The 13,988-nt window shown below is 48.0% G+C and overlaps 3 protein-coding genes across 3 annotated transcripts; 1 reads left to right on the top strand and 2 right to left on the bottom strand.

Moving 5' to 3' along the window:
* On the bottom strand, positions 1 to 1,700 carry EV420DRAFT_1476183 (uncharacterized protein; the record flags this gene model as incomplete). Its single annotated transcript, XM_060469321.1, has 3 exons — positions 1 to 786; positions 866 to 1,487; positions 1,609 to 1,700. 3 exons carry the CDS (start codon positions 1,698 to 1,700, stop codon positions 1 to 3), a joined length of 1,500 nt encoding a protein of 499 aa, XP_060334755.1.
* Positions 1,701 to 3,756: 2,056 nt separating this feature from the next.
* EV420DRAFT_1728035 (uncharacterized protein) lies at positions 3,757 to 4,672 on the bottom strand. Its single transcript, XM_060479867.1, has 4 exons — positions 4,380 to 4,672; positions 4,259 to 4,327; positions 4,135 to 4,234; positions 3,757 to 4,107 (listed from the first exon to the last, which is right to left on the bottom strand). Exons 1-4 carry the CDS (start codon positions 4,536 to 4,538, stop codon positions 3,863 to 3,865), a joined length of 573 nt encoding a protein of 190 aa, XP_060334754.1. The 5' UTR covers positions 4,539 to 4,672; the 3' UTR covers positions 3,757 to 3,862.
* A 111-nt stretch (positions 4,673 to 4,783) lies between these two features.
* Positions 4,784 to 6,278, top strand: EV420DRAFT_1518252 (uncharacterized protein; the record flags this gene model as incomplete). The annotated part of the gene is made up of 3 exons (XM_060472051.1): positions 4,784 to 4,866; positions 4,896 to 5,970; positions 6,043 to 6,278. Coding segments are annotated over 3 exons (1,242 nt in total), but the record flags the coding sequence as incomplete, so codon positions are not given.
* Between the last annotated feature and the right edge of the window lie 7,710 nt (positions 6,279 to 13,988).

The raw sequence follows: 13,988 nt of genomic DNA, 5'->3' as shown, positions 1-13,988 counted from the left end.
TCAGGCGTCTAAGTAATCTTCTCCTGCCTTGGAGAGGAGCCACTGTGGGTCAGACATCATGTCTTCCGCAATGACTTCGTACATGTTGTCCCAAGTGAGAAGGTTAAGGGTAGGGGGCACCACCGTAATCAGTTCAGTGAGCACCCTCTTGATGTCCCTCATCACCTCCTTCATTATCGTACTGAGGGGCGGCCTGTTTGGCATTGTAACGGGCAACCTCTTCGGCGCTCCACTGTCTGCTGGCTCTAAGGGCCCATGGCTCATTTGTTCGGGCTTCTTGTCACTGTCTCGCTTCGCGGGCCTGTCTCCTGTTGTACTCTGCGAGATCCGAGCAGTCCTCATCGAGCATCTTGAAGAGGAAGTCCTCAAGGATCTCCTCATGGTGCTCAAGGTTGTCTCCTGCCCTTCGGGATTCCTCCCGAAGTCGAAGCTCTGCTGTTCGGAACCTTTGGTTGGCCTCGCCGTCGGTGGCATCTGGCTCGAGGGGGAGATTGAAGGGGAGGTCTCGTATGGCACGGTGCTCTGCATTTCGGTTGCATGCGCTTGCCGTTCTTCCTCTGTCCATGATGGTCGTTCCTTCTGGGGTGAGCCAGGAAGCTCGAAGGTTGAAGTTGGAGACGACGAGCATGTTGTACTCATTGGTCCAAGGTCTCTGATTGATGGGCTGGGGGACCGCGAAGGCTCAGGGTGCGACTGATGGTGTAAAAGTGGGGATTCCGGGGAGTTCGTCGGTGGCGGAATCTCTTCTAAACCAACTGAGGATCTGCTCTCCTTCTGGTGTATCACCTGGATACTCAGTGATTTGTGCATCATTGGTAATGGTATCTCTTGTGTATATATTGGGGTGAGCATCCGGGGAGTACACTTCGATGACGTCCCAGATATGCTGCTCTGTTTTGGCGGGGAGGGCAATGGTCCTCTGGGTGGGGGTGTCCTTGGGCCCTGCGGTTTCGGTTGATACTCTGGCCACAGGAGTCTCTTCCCCTGCGAAGACCCAACTTGTTGAGGGGTGCCATGCCACAGGGATCCCTGGGTCCTCTCTTCTGCTGCCTGGCGCAATTCTACCATCATAGGGGTCTGTTCCACTTGGATGGGCGGTAGTTGCAGCAGAGGCCCCAAGGCCGAGCTCTCCACTATCTTCCTCAAAGTTGTCTCCATGGAAGTACTTTCTGGAAGTAGGGGTGACATTGACCCACCTGACTCTGGGATCGGTTGCATCTTCTTCTGACGGGTAGAGGTCGTTGAGGAGGTCTTGGAGACAGACCCTTTCGAGATCTGTGAGCTTGTCCCCTTCAAACTCGGTATCATCACTTTCTTCGCCCTGGTCCAGAGTCCCTCTTTCTTCTCCTCCAACGGGAGGGAGGTCGATGATTCCTGGTGGGGATACGTGGACATCTCCGAGTAAGTTGACGCCTCGTACATCTGTGATGTCGACAGAGGCTGCTCTTAGGGTTGGGGAAGACTCCCTGGAATCTGAGGATTCTCCTCTGGGTGTGATGGGTCGTCGGTTGCACTGGAATGTGCGGATAAGGGATGGTTGGATACGGGATCAGGAGATGGGGAATATAATGGAATGAGAGTCGTGCCCTTCGAGCGCAGGTGCAACACCTATAGACTGCCCTGATGGCGAGCACTAGGAGTGCCCCTGCAAGTAATCCAAAAGCTACTGCAACAGTTGGTAGCAGTTCAGCAAGTGGCATATGAGCGATCGAATGACAAGGATAGTGAGTACAATTAAGATAGCAATGATGAGGGAAAGGTCGGTAGTGTAAGTATCGAAATCAGTCATCCAAGGATGTAAACTGATTGCGACAGGGAATTCAGGTTGCATGGCGCTTATCACGACTAACCGTATGATGGCTATAATCGTGAGTAGCTGAAGGATAGAAGGATATGGTAGCAGGTTTTAATAGGTAGGTGGGTGCTTTTCCATTGGTCCACTCGTGATACGCTAACAGCCACGAGACTGTCCTCATGAACGTAAGGCGATGACCTCTTCTGGTCAAGCAGGGTATTCGTTTGTTGAGCTTGGCAAGGCATGCTGATCAATGTACAATGTCGATGGATAGCACACAATGCAAGTTTGGAAAAAAGCCTAGTTAAAAATCGTCGGGCAACACTTGTTCTCAGACATGGTGCTAGGCAACGTGTGTCGAGCTTCAGCTAAATGTCAACAACCAACTATTATCGACTTAGATCAACTGAGGATCGCCACTCGCACTTCAGTGGACGATACTCTCAGAGGTCAAAGGAGATAAAAGAGAATCGATTGAGGACTTAGATAGTCATGAAACAGAGAGCTTGGAGTTGGGTAGAGTAAACCTTAGCCGAAGCTGGGGTTTAGACCAGCTGAGGCTCTACTTAAATACATCGTTGGTATGCTAATAATAGTACTGTGGGAAACTGTCCGTTGTGATTGCATATACATAATTATGCTGAGTAAGACGAAGAAAAATGAATAATAAACTGTAACAGGTACATACACACTCATAATCATGGATCATTCCTATAATGCCAATGCTTGCACCAATTCATGGACAGGTTAGCTGGGGTAATCCTCCACAGTCAGGTCAGTGGAGGATGTATTCATGTATATTCTGAGACTGACTTTGGACCGAATAGGATATCTGCAGCTGTCATCTTGCTTTGTAAACTCGCTCACTTGTGAAGCCTGACATGCAATCATCTAGTGTATAACCTCAGCCGAATAGCTCCTGTACATTCATGTCAACATTGTGTTGGAGAAGCGGCTGTCAGCCACAATACATTCATGCTAATACACTCTGTTGAGACATATCACACCCAGTCTCACCATGTAGAACGTGTCATCCAAGAAAGACAGTCAATATATATGGAAGAGTATGCCTAAGAGAATTGTGTCCATGATATTGAAAAGCTGTAATTTGGGATGGGGCCAGATGGCTGGGCCGAGAGATATACCAACACAGACTGGAAGCTCCACATGAGATGATTACTGATACCATTCCTGACAAGCATGACACCGCCAATATCCACCAAAAGATATCTACCAACCGACCACTGTTTTGCCCCACAACTCTCTCATCTCGATACCAGATGCCTACCTCACTACACATTGGCTCGATGGTTGAGTCTGCCACATGTCTATATCCATTGCATCTGATCCCGACCTCGATTTAATTGGCACGTTGGTTGGAATATTGAAAGACAAGGAAGGGTGGGAAAGGTCTCTTCATTAAATGTTCTGCTGAAAGATGGCAGAAGAAAATAACTCTCGCTGAGCTGGGGAGAGAGGAGATTGAAGTGATCACGAGCCTGTAGACAAGATAAAGAGGTGTTGTTTTGGAAGGTGCTAACAATGCCGATGAGACTACTACCGATGGCCAGCATATCGGTGTTCCAAGTGTTGCCCAACATCATCAGCCTAACACTTCATAATTTCGTCTGGAATGATGATTTCTTTCCCCATTGACAATCTCTTCCAACCAATCGATAATTCTTCCAAAGATGCAAAATATCCATCTTGATTTGCTATTTTCTCATCTACAACCTCATACATGATCATGCTCCAAGTGCCTTCTTGACATGATTGAGTCGAGATGCACCGTTCCCAGTGGTGTTGTCAGGCTCAACACAGTATTTCTGAGACTAAATCAGTCCTTGTTTGATTCTGACAATTCTGGTGACTCAGGTGAAGGAGATCAGACAATGATCTATCGCATAAACATCCTGAAGGAAGCTGGAATTACGATAGAAATTGTGTAGATATTATCTAAAGTGATTACTGTTACATTTCAGATGTTTCAGTACTAATGAAAGCCATTCAGTATATCAGAAGGTATATTGGAAGAATTACTGGCGACATGAATATGCTCTAAATACTCTAAATTGTAGGAAATCTACCGTTTAGTACTTCATAGTATTCAACCCATGATCTAGTGCCCATCTGCACTGCTAATCTCCCGACTAAAGACCGGGAACCAATTCCTTCCAAGAAAGCATGGCTAGAGCATATAATCATTCCCTTCTTGCATCGTGTCAATATAACATTAACATGGTGTTCATTTACCAGAAAACCGAGCTTCTTAGACTGTACAATGGAAACAATGATATAGTCATCCTCATTTCCTGAAAAATATGAGTTTCATTTGATACTAATAACCGTGTACAACATATCCTGAAAGGAGTCGACATTGTAACATTTATCCTTCCAAGACAGCATAGCATCTTTTAGCACATTCTCGATGGCGGACCTCTATGAGTCATATGGCATTATCACCTTGAATGACTTGCCGCGGTCCTGCATTATTTTTGCAATCTTGACCACAGCTTGAATTTCCTTCTTGTTCTGAACTCAAGTGTGAATGAGTCAAACCGATTGTGTTAAGGCGAAGACTCACAATCCAACTTTTACTTCTTTCCCCTTCCTGTCCATCCGATACATTGACAAAATGGCAGCAGGTCTTCGATGATATATCATGGACCATTTTGAGCTGCTTGTCATAGACATATTCAGATATAAACTCCCTGATTTGCCTAGGTATACGATCTGTGACCATGTGGGCAGTCGTAGCATATACGAGCAAATAAATTCACTCACACTGGGTGTCAAGCATGTGCATTTTCTGACCAAGGTGTTGCTTTTTGAAGACACTCTCCAAGTCTGGAATGTCACTGTGACCATAGGGTGGCACTGCAAGTTCTGAGATAATGGCAAACTGATAAAAAAGACTGGTAAACTGTAACCCGGATGCTGGTTACATTGGCTATTCCCGATGTGACATAGATACGAGGGATTGCCAGGTCATATCTCTTTAGTTTACCACCACCATCTGTACCGTCGTCTCATGAATACCAAGCTGGTTCCTTGCACATCTGTGTGAATGAGTTCTTCAGTGTAGCTCCATGGCTACAAGCTTCCACTTTTTTTTGCAATCCAACTTGCTCTCTTCTTTCGCTTTCATTCCCACACTGGACCCTGCCATGTCATCACACTGTTTCACGTGCCGTACCATGCAGCAGTACCACCTACCCATCTTGGAAGCCTTGGACAATCCAGACTTACATCAACAACCCGACAAACACACTACAGACCCTTGTCTATCTCCCGTTCCCAACTGTTCATTGTCATCATTGACTGAACTTGATTCTTCTTGCTCACCTAGCCCTCAACCAATGTCTTCGAAATTAGATCTCCCTACCCTCGCCAATGTCACCTCAATTGCTGCACTCACATGGCTGACTCACTGTGCAGACTCCTTTGAGGCCTGGTCTGCTCTCAATGCTGATAAGAAGATCAAACCCGAGATGCAAATACTAGTTGCTGGATTGAAGATGGAACATGCTGAGGCCGCTGCTTGGTGGAATGAGAACTGGGAGTCATTAAAGAAGCTGGCATCATGGGATGAGTTTGTCACAAAGGTGAAGGATCATTTTGTCCCCTCCAACTGGCGTTTGGATGCACTTGCTGCCTTCTACTCGGTAAAGCATGCACCTGGGACGGACTTCCAGTCTTTTGTGTCAGACCTCCAAACTGTGCGGAATGCCCTCACGTCTGCTGGCACTGGCTACACCATCACTGACTCTTCTGTCAAAAATCATCTGTTATTCTTCATGCATCCCATTTTATCCCTTCGCGTCCACAGTACTACGGGTTTTGCGTCAGTCTATGGAACCATGAAGCTTGATGCCTTGGTCAATCTGATGTCTACAACTTGGGTGAGCCTAATTGCAGAGAACGTTGTTCGAATCAAGAATGTTCAGACTAGTGACCAATCCCAAGCCATTCCGACTGCCCACATCACTTCTACCCATCCCACAGCATCTATGGCTGTGTCAAACGGCTCACATTACCCTTTTCCGGATCTTTCCTATGCCGAGAAAGAGGCTCTTCAGGCTTCTGGAGGTTGTTTCCATTGCAGGAAGACCCCATCTTTGCCGAACTGGACGCAGCACAGCGCACATAACTGCCCTGGAGATTCAGCTGCCGGTGTCGCTCCATGAGCCACCTGCCCTCTACTCCCTCACCAACAAGTAGCTGGAATTACTTTTGGGGATGCTGAGATCCTGGAAATGCCAGGCTCCTTTGTATTAGATGGACCCGACTCTTCGGACTCAGACTATGACACCGACCATGACTTTGACTAAAGATTTCCCTCACTACCCGTTGTCTTTTGCATCACTTTTGTACTCGCTTTTCTTTGATTGCTATTGTCTTCAGCCATGTTGCAATATTTTGGTCACTTCTGTCCTTATGTTCACACCCATGAAAGATAATACTTTCCTTGTTCGTTTTGTCCGTGACAATGGTCTTCATGTTCCAGCATTCCTTTTTCTTTATGTTTCTTTCTACTTGGACTAGTACGTTTGTTTTTTTTTAGAGTGGGGAGGAGTGTAACCCGGATGCCGGTTACATCGGCTATTCTTGATGTGACATAGATACGAGGGATTGCCAGGTGTTAGGATCGTGCCAATAGGATTGCGGCAGTAAGTGCACGTAGCGGAATGCCGTGGGATGCGTCGGGTGTAGGCAAAGCTATTAGCAATGTCACCCCTGAGCCGAAGCCCTAAGATGGATACAGACGGAAGTCCACAGAGTGGCAGAGACGAGGTAAAAGATAAGTCCAACGGATCGGAGTTCCGCAGACTGGAGAACGAGAGTTAGACTTAGAGTCAGAGAGAGAGAGAGATTGGGCTGAACCAAGTTGATATTCGAACTGAGTATCTACAGTGTAATTCTAAGGCTTATATACTAGTTAGGAGTCCTGATCTAGTTCCTACTTGGAGTGGTCTACATTCTAGGGTTGTCGGAGGATGTATTCTACCGGTCAGTAGCCGATGGGGTCCAATGACATGTTCGCTACCGATGTCAGGCTATTGATAAATTGTAATGGAGAAGTGAAATATAAAATGGAATATGAAATGGAATATGAAATAGAAACTGGGAATCGGAATCCGTAGGATTCCAGGCTGTGGTTTGTTGGGTTGAGTGGAAGTCGGGTTTCCATCGGCATGCTCGTTACAGTATCCCCCCCTTAGCGTTCTTGCCCTCAAGGATGCAGATCCCGATGGCCGAGTGTGACCGTGTGGAATTTTTTCAGGTTGGTCACATGGCTTTTCACCTCTTAGCTTTCTACCACCACCATCTCTTCCATTTTCTGAGTTTTGTCCTCGTCGTTGGCCATGGTGTCCACTGTTGAATACCGTGCTTCCGTGACGCCCGAACCGTACGAACCTGCCCTGATGCCCAAAGATATTCGGCCTGAAGACCTAGAGGCCTTTTATGACGAGCGGGATGCCACGGAGAAGGCTAGGGAGGATGCCATGGAGGCCCATGAGGCTTGGAGGGTGCAGAAGCAAAAGGAGGAAAAGAGGCAGGCTCTGGAGTTAGAACGGCGAGAGAAAAAGTTGGCGCAGGAAAGGAAGGTTGTGGAAGCCAAAGCAAGGAAGGAGAGGGAGGAGCGGGAGGCCATGGACAGGAAACGGCAAGAGGAGGCAGAGGCAAAGGCAAGGGCGGAGGCGGCTGCCGCAGGAGCAGCGGAGGTTGGAAGAGGAGGCAAGGGCCTTGGAGGAACGGAGAGCCGTGGAGAAGAAGAAGTTAGAAGGTGAGGCCAAGGCAAAGGCTTTGGTGGAAGCTAGCAAGGCCGTGGAGGCGGAGAAGGAGAGGGAGAAGTTAGATGGGAATGAGGGGAGCAAGGTTGGTAGCAGGTCCGACAGAGATGACGAGCAGGAGAAGGACCCGAAGGGGAAGGCACTGAAAAAATTGGTAAAGCAGAGGAAGGATAGGAAGGGTAAGGGTAAGGCAATGGATTCGGAGGCCATGGGGAATTCAAAGAAGAGGAAGGCCAAGTCCAGTGCGGTGGTATTGAGTGGAGAGGAGGAAGTCGCAGGGCCGTCGGGGCAGCCGTTGAAGAAGTTGAAGACCGAGCCTGAGATGCAGGCAGATGACGAGGAATATAAGGATAATGGTAAGCCTCCCCGCGGGTTCCGACTAATTTGCTGACTTGGTGCATAGAGCATTGTGGACGTTGTAAGACAGACAACGTAAAATGTTTCATTCGCCGTGGGCGTACTTGCGAATGGTGCAAATTAAAGAAGAACAAGTGTGTGTTTCCACAAAGTGAAGGTTCGGGATCCGCGGGTTCCAGTGAGGTCATTGACCTCCTACAAAAACTTTGTGACAAGATGGACGATTTCCAGGAAGGCTTGGAAAGGGTAGAGGGAAAGGTGGATTTCCTTGGAAGCCGCGTCGATGACTTGGTCGACGATTTTCATGAGGATGATGCTCTGGAGTGGCCTGTCAGATTTCGTCGAGGAGGAGTTTAGGGAGGAATGGGCAGCATCGAAGGTCGAGCTCGGAAACCTCAAGAATGTGAACTCGGAGGCCCTACGGATCACGATGCATATGCGACTTGACAAGGACGTTGCCCAGTTGTGGAATGCCCACGTGATGGGTACCGAAACCCTCGATGCCGCGGATCCCTTTGAGGTTCGCCAACATGCAAGTTTGGTACAGCTGCCTTGGGAAAGACGGTCTTCAATTGGCCATCAAACATCGTGACCATTTCTTGGACACAAGGGACCAGTTCTATGCACTCGGAGGCCATTGGATTGAGTGGGCATTGTGGAAGAGGTATTTGGAGGATGCAGATGAGTTTTTGGTAGAGGATTCCAAAGGGGAATTGGATCCCGAGGAGAAGAAGAGGGATGAGATGTGCCCGGGCATGGGTGCCATCGGCGTTCCAGCACTGGATGAGCTGGAGCTTCTTGTTATGAGTGATGAGGAGGAGGAAGGAAGTGGAAGGGAAGATAGGGTGGACGAGGATGTGGTGATGGGAGAGTTGGTGCACGCGGAATCCTAGGCGCCCTTCTTGGACTTGTATATATTTTTTGGATGTTGTCTTGTACATGGATTTTGAAGCACGGGCCCTGATGGGCATAAATATATATATATATATATCTTGGCTTGTAGGCTTGAGTGAGTAAGAGGAAGAAGGAAAGCAAGAAATAGGCGCCTGATGGGCTCTGTTCCCAATTAGGAAGGTAATTTGCAATAGTTTTCCAGGATTTGATTTGAAATTCGGAGAGCGGAGACCGTAGGGAGCCGATAAGTTATGAGTAGGTCAAGAAGCAATGGGCAAGGGTTTGAGGGAGACTTTGCGGATGGTGACTTTGGATAGCGGTCCTGGTTTGTCTGGGTAACGTTGGTGGAAGTCTTTTATATATTCGTCCATGGAGAATTCTGTAGCGGGGATCCAGGCAAACTCTTCATCGGTACCTTCATAACCCAACCATTGGACTCGGTATAGGAGTGGACAGTGGAACCTGACAGTTGAGTTTAGAGTCGAGGATTTGAGAGATCTCATACTGTTCTTCACCGTCGACTTCAACTGGAGGTGGTGGAGGTTGGGTACAGGTTAGGGATAGTATTGGTCTCCATGGGTTCAAGTTGGGAGACATGGAACACAGGGTGAATGGAGCGGAGGTCCGACGGGAGTTTGAGAGTGAACGAGTGGGATCCTGGCTGAGCAATGATATCGAATGGTCCTAGGAATTTTTCAGCAAATTTCGCAGTAGGGTGAGTAGTTCTGATATGTTTGGAACTGAGGTAGACTTTGTCACCTACTTTGAAGTCAGGAGCCGGGGACCGCCGCTTGTCCGCTTGTAATTTGTAACAGGACTGAGCATAAGTGATTTCATCTTGAAGGAATTGGTGGAGTTCGTCGAGGTTAATGATGAAGTCATGGGCCCGAGCAGAGGCGATGTCGCGTTCAGGATGTATGGTGATATTGGGATGATAGCCTTTGTTAGCAAAGAATGGAGAGATTCCGGTGGAAGTGTTGGGAGCGTTGTTGTAAGCAAACTCAGCAATGGGTAGTAAGGTATCCCAATTGTCTTGTTGATAGGAGCAGTAGATGCGGATGTACTGTTCCAGAGTTTGGTTAGTGCATTCAGTTTGTCTGTCAGCCTCCGGGTGATATCCAGAAGTGAAGTGAAGCTCCATATCCAAGGCTTTGGCAAGAGCGCGAGTGAACTGGGAGACAAATTCAGAGCCGTGGTCAGAGGTTATATGATTGGGGACACCATGTTTTGCGAACACATGGTTAACGAATAACCAAGCAAGCTCTTCGGAGTTGATGGTATTGTGGGTAGGAATGAAAATTGCTTGCTTACTTGCATGGTCGACCACTACAAGGATAGCAGTGAATCCGTTGGAATCTGGTAATTGTTCGATGAAGTCCATGGAGATGGAATCCCACGGGCATTCTGGGACCAGCAATGGTTTGAGTAGGCCAAAAGGCCGGTGTCTAGGTGTTTTGTTACATCCACAGGTAGTGCAAGATTTAACATAGTGGCGAACGTATTCACGCATCTGTGGCCAGGTGTAATTCTGTCAGACAAGTTTGAGAGTCCGATTTTGACCAAAATGACCTGCCAAGATGTGGTCGTGATTGTTTTGGAGAACGCGAAGACAGAGATCATCGGTGTCCAGGACATAAATGCGACTGTCAAGACGTAGTAGTCCTGATTCGTCCATGGACCACCGAGAGGAGTTGGAAGGGGAAGATGCGAGTCGGAAGCCTTCGGTGGCAGTGGAATCCAATGGCTGTGCATTCTTGATATCAGAGTGGAGCTTGTCGATGTCCATGATAGCACTAGCGTGTAAGACCGGACCTTCAAGGAATGTAGCATGGAGTGAAGCGGAGAGTTGTTCTTGAGTGAAAACAGGGTCAGAAATTGTGAGGGTTGACTTGAGCATATTGACTATCCCCCTCTTTAGGGTAGACGTCCCATCGTCTAGTGAGGGCATCCGGTTTCCCACCAAGTTTACCCGGTCGGAACCGAATAACAAGGTTGAATTGAGAGAGGAATTCGGACCAGCGTACTTGACGTTGAGTAAGGACCTTGGTAGTAGAGAAATACTCAAGGTTCTTGTGATCTGTAATGACGTCAATGGCTTCTGCAGAGCCTTCAAGGTAGTGGTGCCAGTATTTGAAAGCTTCGAAGATGGCTAGAAGCTCTTTATCATGCATATCGTAGTTGAGTTCGGCACCATGGAGACTCCAGGACAAGAAGGAGATTGGATGGATCTCACCATCCTCTAGGTAAATGGATAGGATGGCGACAATAGCGTAGTCAGACACGTCAGTTTCCACAACCAGTTGGCGGTCGGGAAGCCAGTGGGTGAGGATAGGAGCATGAGTAAAAGCCTGCTTCAACTCATTGAAAGCGGATAGGCATTCTTCGTCAAATTTCCACAGAGTTCCTTTGCGAGTGAGTCATGTTAAGGGCAGGACGATCTCGCTGTACTCATGAATAAAATGGCGGTAGAAATTAGCGAAGCCGAGGAAGGATTGGATATCCTTGACTTTCCGTGGAACCGGCCAGTCAGTAATAGCTTTGACCTTGTCTTCAGACATGTGTAAGCCTTCAGGCGAGAGAATGTAACCAAGATATTCGATGGAGTCCTGATGGAATTCACATTTGGAACCCTTGGAGTAGAGGCCATTAGCCCTGAGTCTGCGAAGGACTTCGCATATGTGTTTTCGGTGATCCTCGGGATTGTCGGAGTAGATAAGGATGTCATCAAGGTATACAACGACAGATACATCGAGCATATCGGAAAAGATGTCGTTGACGAAGCATTGGAAAGCTGCGGGAGCATTAGTGAGTCCAAATGGCATGACTCGCCATTCAAAGGAGCCGTAACGGGTCCGAAACGCGGTTTTCCATTCATCACCCTTGGCTATGCAGACGAGATGGTAGGCATGGCAAAGGTCTAGCTTGGTGTAGAGATGAGCGGAACGTGTGGAATCGAGGAGGTCGGAAATGAGGGGCAAAGGGTAATGGTCTTTTTTAGAGATTTTATTAAGTCCACGATAATCTACACAGAGTCTAAGTTCACCAGTTTTCTTCTTGACAAACAGTACCAGAGCTCTGTGTGGAGAGCGGGAAGGAGTGATGAAACCATTATGGATGTTATTGTCAATAAACTCGCGTAAGGCCTTTAGTTCGGATTCAGAAAGGGAATAGATGGGTCTGAGTGGAGGGGTGGAGCCTTCCTCAATATTGATCTTGAGGTTGTAAGGGTGATGCTCAGGGAGCTTTTCAGAAAGGGAATCACTGAATACATCAGCAAATTCATGGTACTCCGGTGGGACATCGGATAAGTTAGCGGGAGCCGTGGAGGTCGCCTTGCCATTAACACTAGGCATAGAAGGCTGCAATGTGAACTGCTGAGCCCCTTCTTCTGCACAAGCTCGGACAAAAGCGGCAGCCGATATGATAGATATCTTGGGGGCGGCCGAAGCACCAAAGGAAGGAATGGTAGGGTAGGAATAGATAGGTTCATAAGGCGGCGGAGCCCATCGGGATCTCGATTTTGGGGTGGAAGATGATGATTGGGATGGTTGGATTGGACTGGAAGAGTCCGAGTGGACTGGCACATGTGTGTCAGCAGCCGTGGAAGCGCTTGATGAAGAAACAACTGATAATGGTGAACAGAAAGTGATACTGTGCTTTACCCAGTCAATCGACGGATTGTAGCGGGAGAGCCAGTTGTATCCCAGAATGACATTACAAGATGAATCTAGATGAGTGACATAGAAGTCAATAGGAAGGATGTCTCCGGAAGGGAAACAGATTGGAAGGGAAATGGATTGGGAGATGTGAGATCCGACGGAGCCGTCGAGAAGCCGAAGTTGGACAGGTGGGATAGATTTGGTAAGGAGGTTGTGATCCTCAACATACTTCGAATCAACAAAGCAGTGGCTAGAGCCAGAATCAATGAGTGCAAGAAAACGAAGGATAGTAGAAATGGGTGAACCGTCGGACTCCGATCCGGAGCCGACTTCAGACGAGAGAGAGACAGTTAGGGAATGATTGGAAAGAGCGGCAGCGTTGAGGGTTACAATCTCCAGTGCACTGTGACAGTCAACGCAACCCTGTCCTAGTGTGGAGGATACAGGGTTGCTCTTTAGTTTTCCGATTCCAATGGAACTGTTTCAATAGAGGCAGTGGACTCGGGAGTAGGGGTGGGAGTAGCTGCAGCAGCACGACCCCGAGCAGAGGCCATGGCTTTGCGCTTGTTGCAATCTTCAGTCTTGTGCTTACCTCCACAGAACATGCAGAGGTTATTCTTCCGATGGCAGTCTTTTTCTTCTTGAGTAAGATGGCCATCTTTGCCTAGCTTGTCAGTGTAGGGCTTAGGGTTGGAAGAGGGAGAGTTGTTGGGGGAAGACGAAGATGATCCCGCGGAGCCTGAATGGGAGGACTTTTGGCTCGCGGAGTTGGAGTTGGGAGATGAAGAGTTAGAACCCTTTGCCTTGTTGCTGTTGCTGGAAGAGGAAGATGGGTTACTGCAATTTTCTCAGGAGATTTCGGCTTTCCGAGTCCAGTAGCGAGCGTCGAGCTCTTGAGCGAGATTCCGCATATCACGGAGATTATCGGGTTTCCCGTGGTGGGCCATATCATCCTTGATGCGAGAGCAAAGGCCATGGTAGAAGGCATGACGAAGGGAGTTGTCACCGTAGCCAATAATGGCAGCATACTGATTGAATTTGACAATATACTTCATGATGCGGTCTCCATCACGCATCCGAAGATTTTCAAGCTCATCTTCGGCATCACCGACGGCGTTGATGAGCCTCAAGGCTCTGTATGCTCAGAATTCACGGATTTTAGCATTATAACAAATGCCTTGTCCACTTAGCGGACTTTCACTAAGTCAATGGTTGCAATCACGGCAATACCCACTCTTACCGCCAACTATCCTTCCCAGCTCGTATTCCGTATCAATCTGCGCCACTTCATTAATGCTGCCAGGCACCTGATTGCAGATCTCACAGATTTAGGACCATCATTGATCGCCCAGCACAGCCATCGATGACATCAGCATCAAGCATCATTTAGAAGAATGCCACAGTCAAAGTACCAACTCCACGGCAAAAGACCTAATACCGTGACCTTTCCACTCACTTTACTAAGGCTGTTACAATGCCAAGAAAATG

This window comes from Desarmillaria tabescens, assembly GCF_030435595.1.
Source record: "Desarmillaria tabescens strain CCBAS 213 chromosome Unknown EV420scaffold_7, whole genome shotgun sequence".
In the NCBI taxonomy this organism is placed as follows: domain Eukaryota; kingdom Fungi; phylum Basidiomycota; class Agaricomycetes; order Agaricales; family Physalacriaceae; genus Desarmillaria; species Desarmillaria tabescens.
Note: the sequence above shows the minus strand (reverse complement) of the source record. Positions and strands in the feature narration are given on the sequence as shown.

Excerpts from the sequence above, each read along its gene's own strand:
- EV420DRAFT_1728035 (XM_060479867.1), bottom strand. The coding sequence starts at position 4,538 with ATGGTCACAGATCGTATACCTAGGCAAATCAGGGAGTTTATATCTGAA. Across the intron at positions 4,328-4,379 it reads AAAGAAGTAAAAGTTGGATT|AACAAGAAGGAAATTCAAGC; the intron begins GTGAGTCTTCGC and ends ACTTGAGTTCAG. Across the intron at positions 4,108-4,134 it reads TATGTTGTACACGGTTATTA|GAAATGAGGATGACTATATC; the intron begins GTATCAAATGAA and ends CATATTTTTCAG.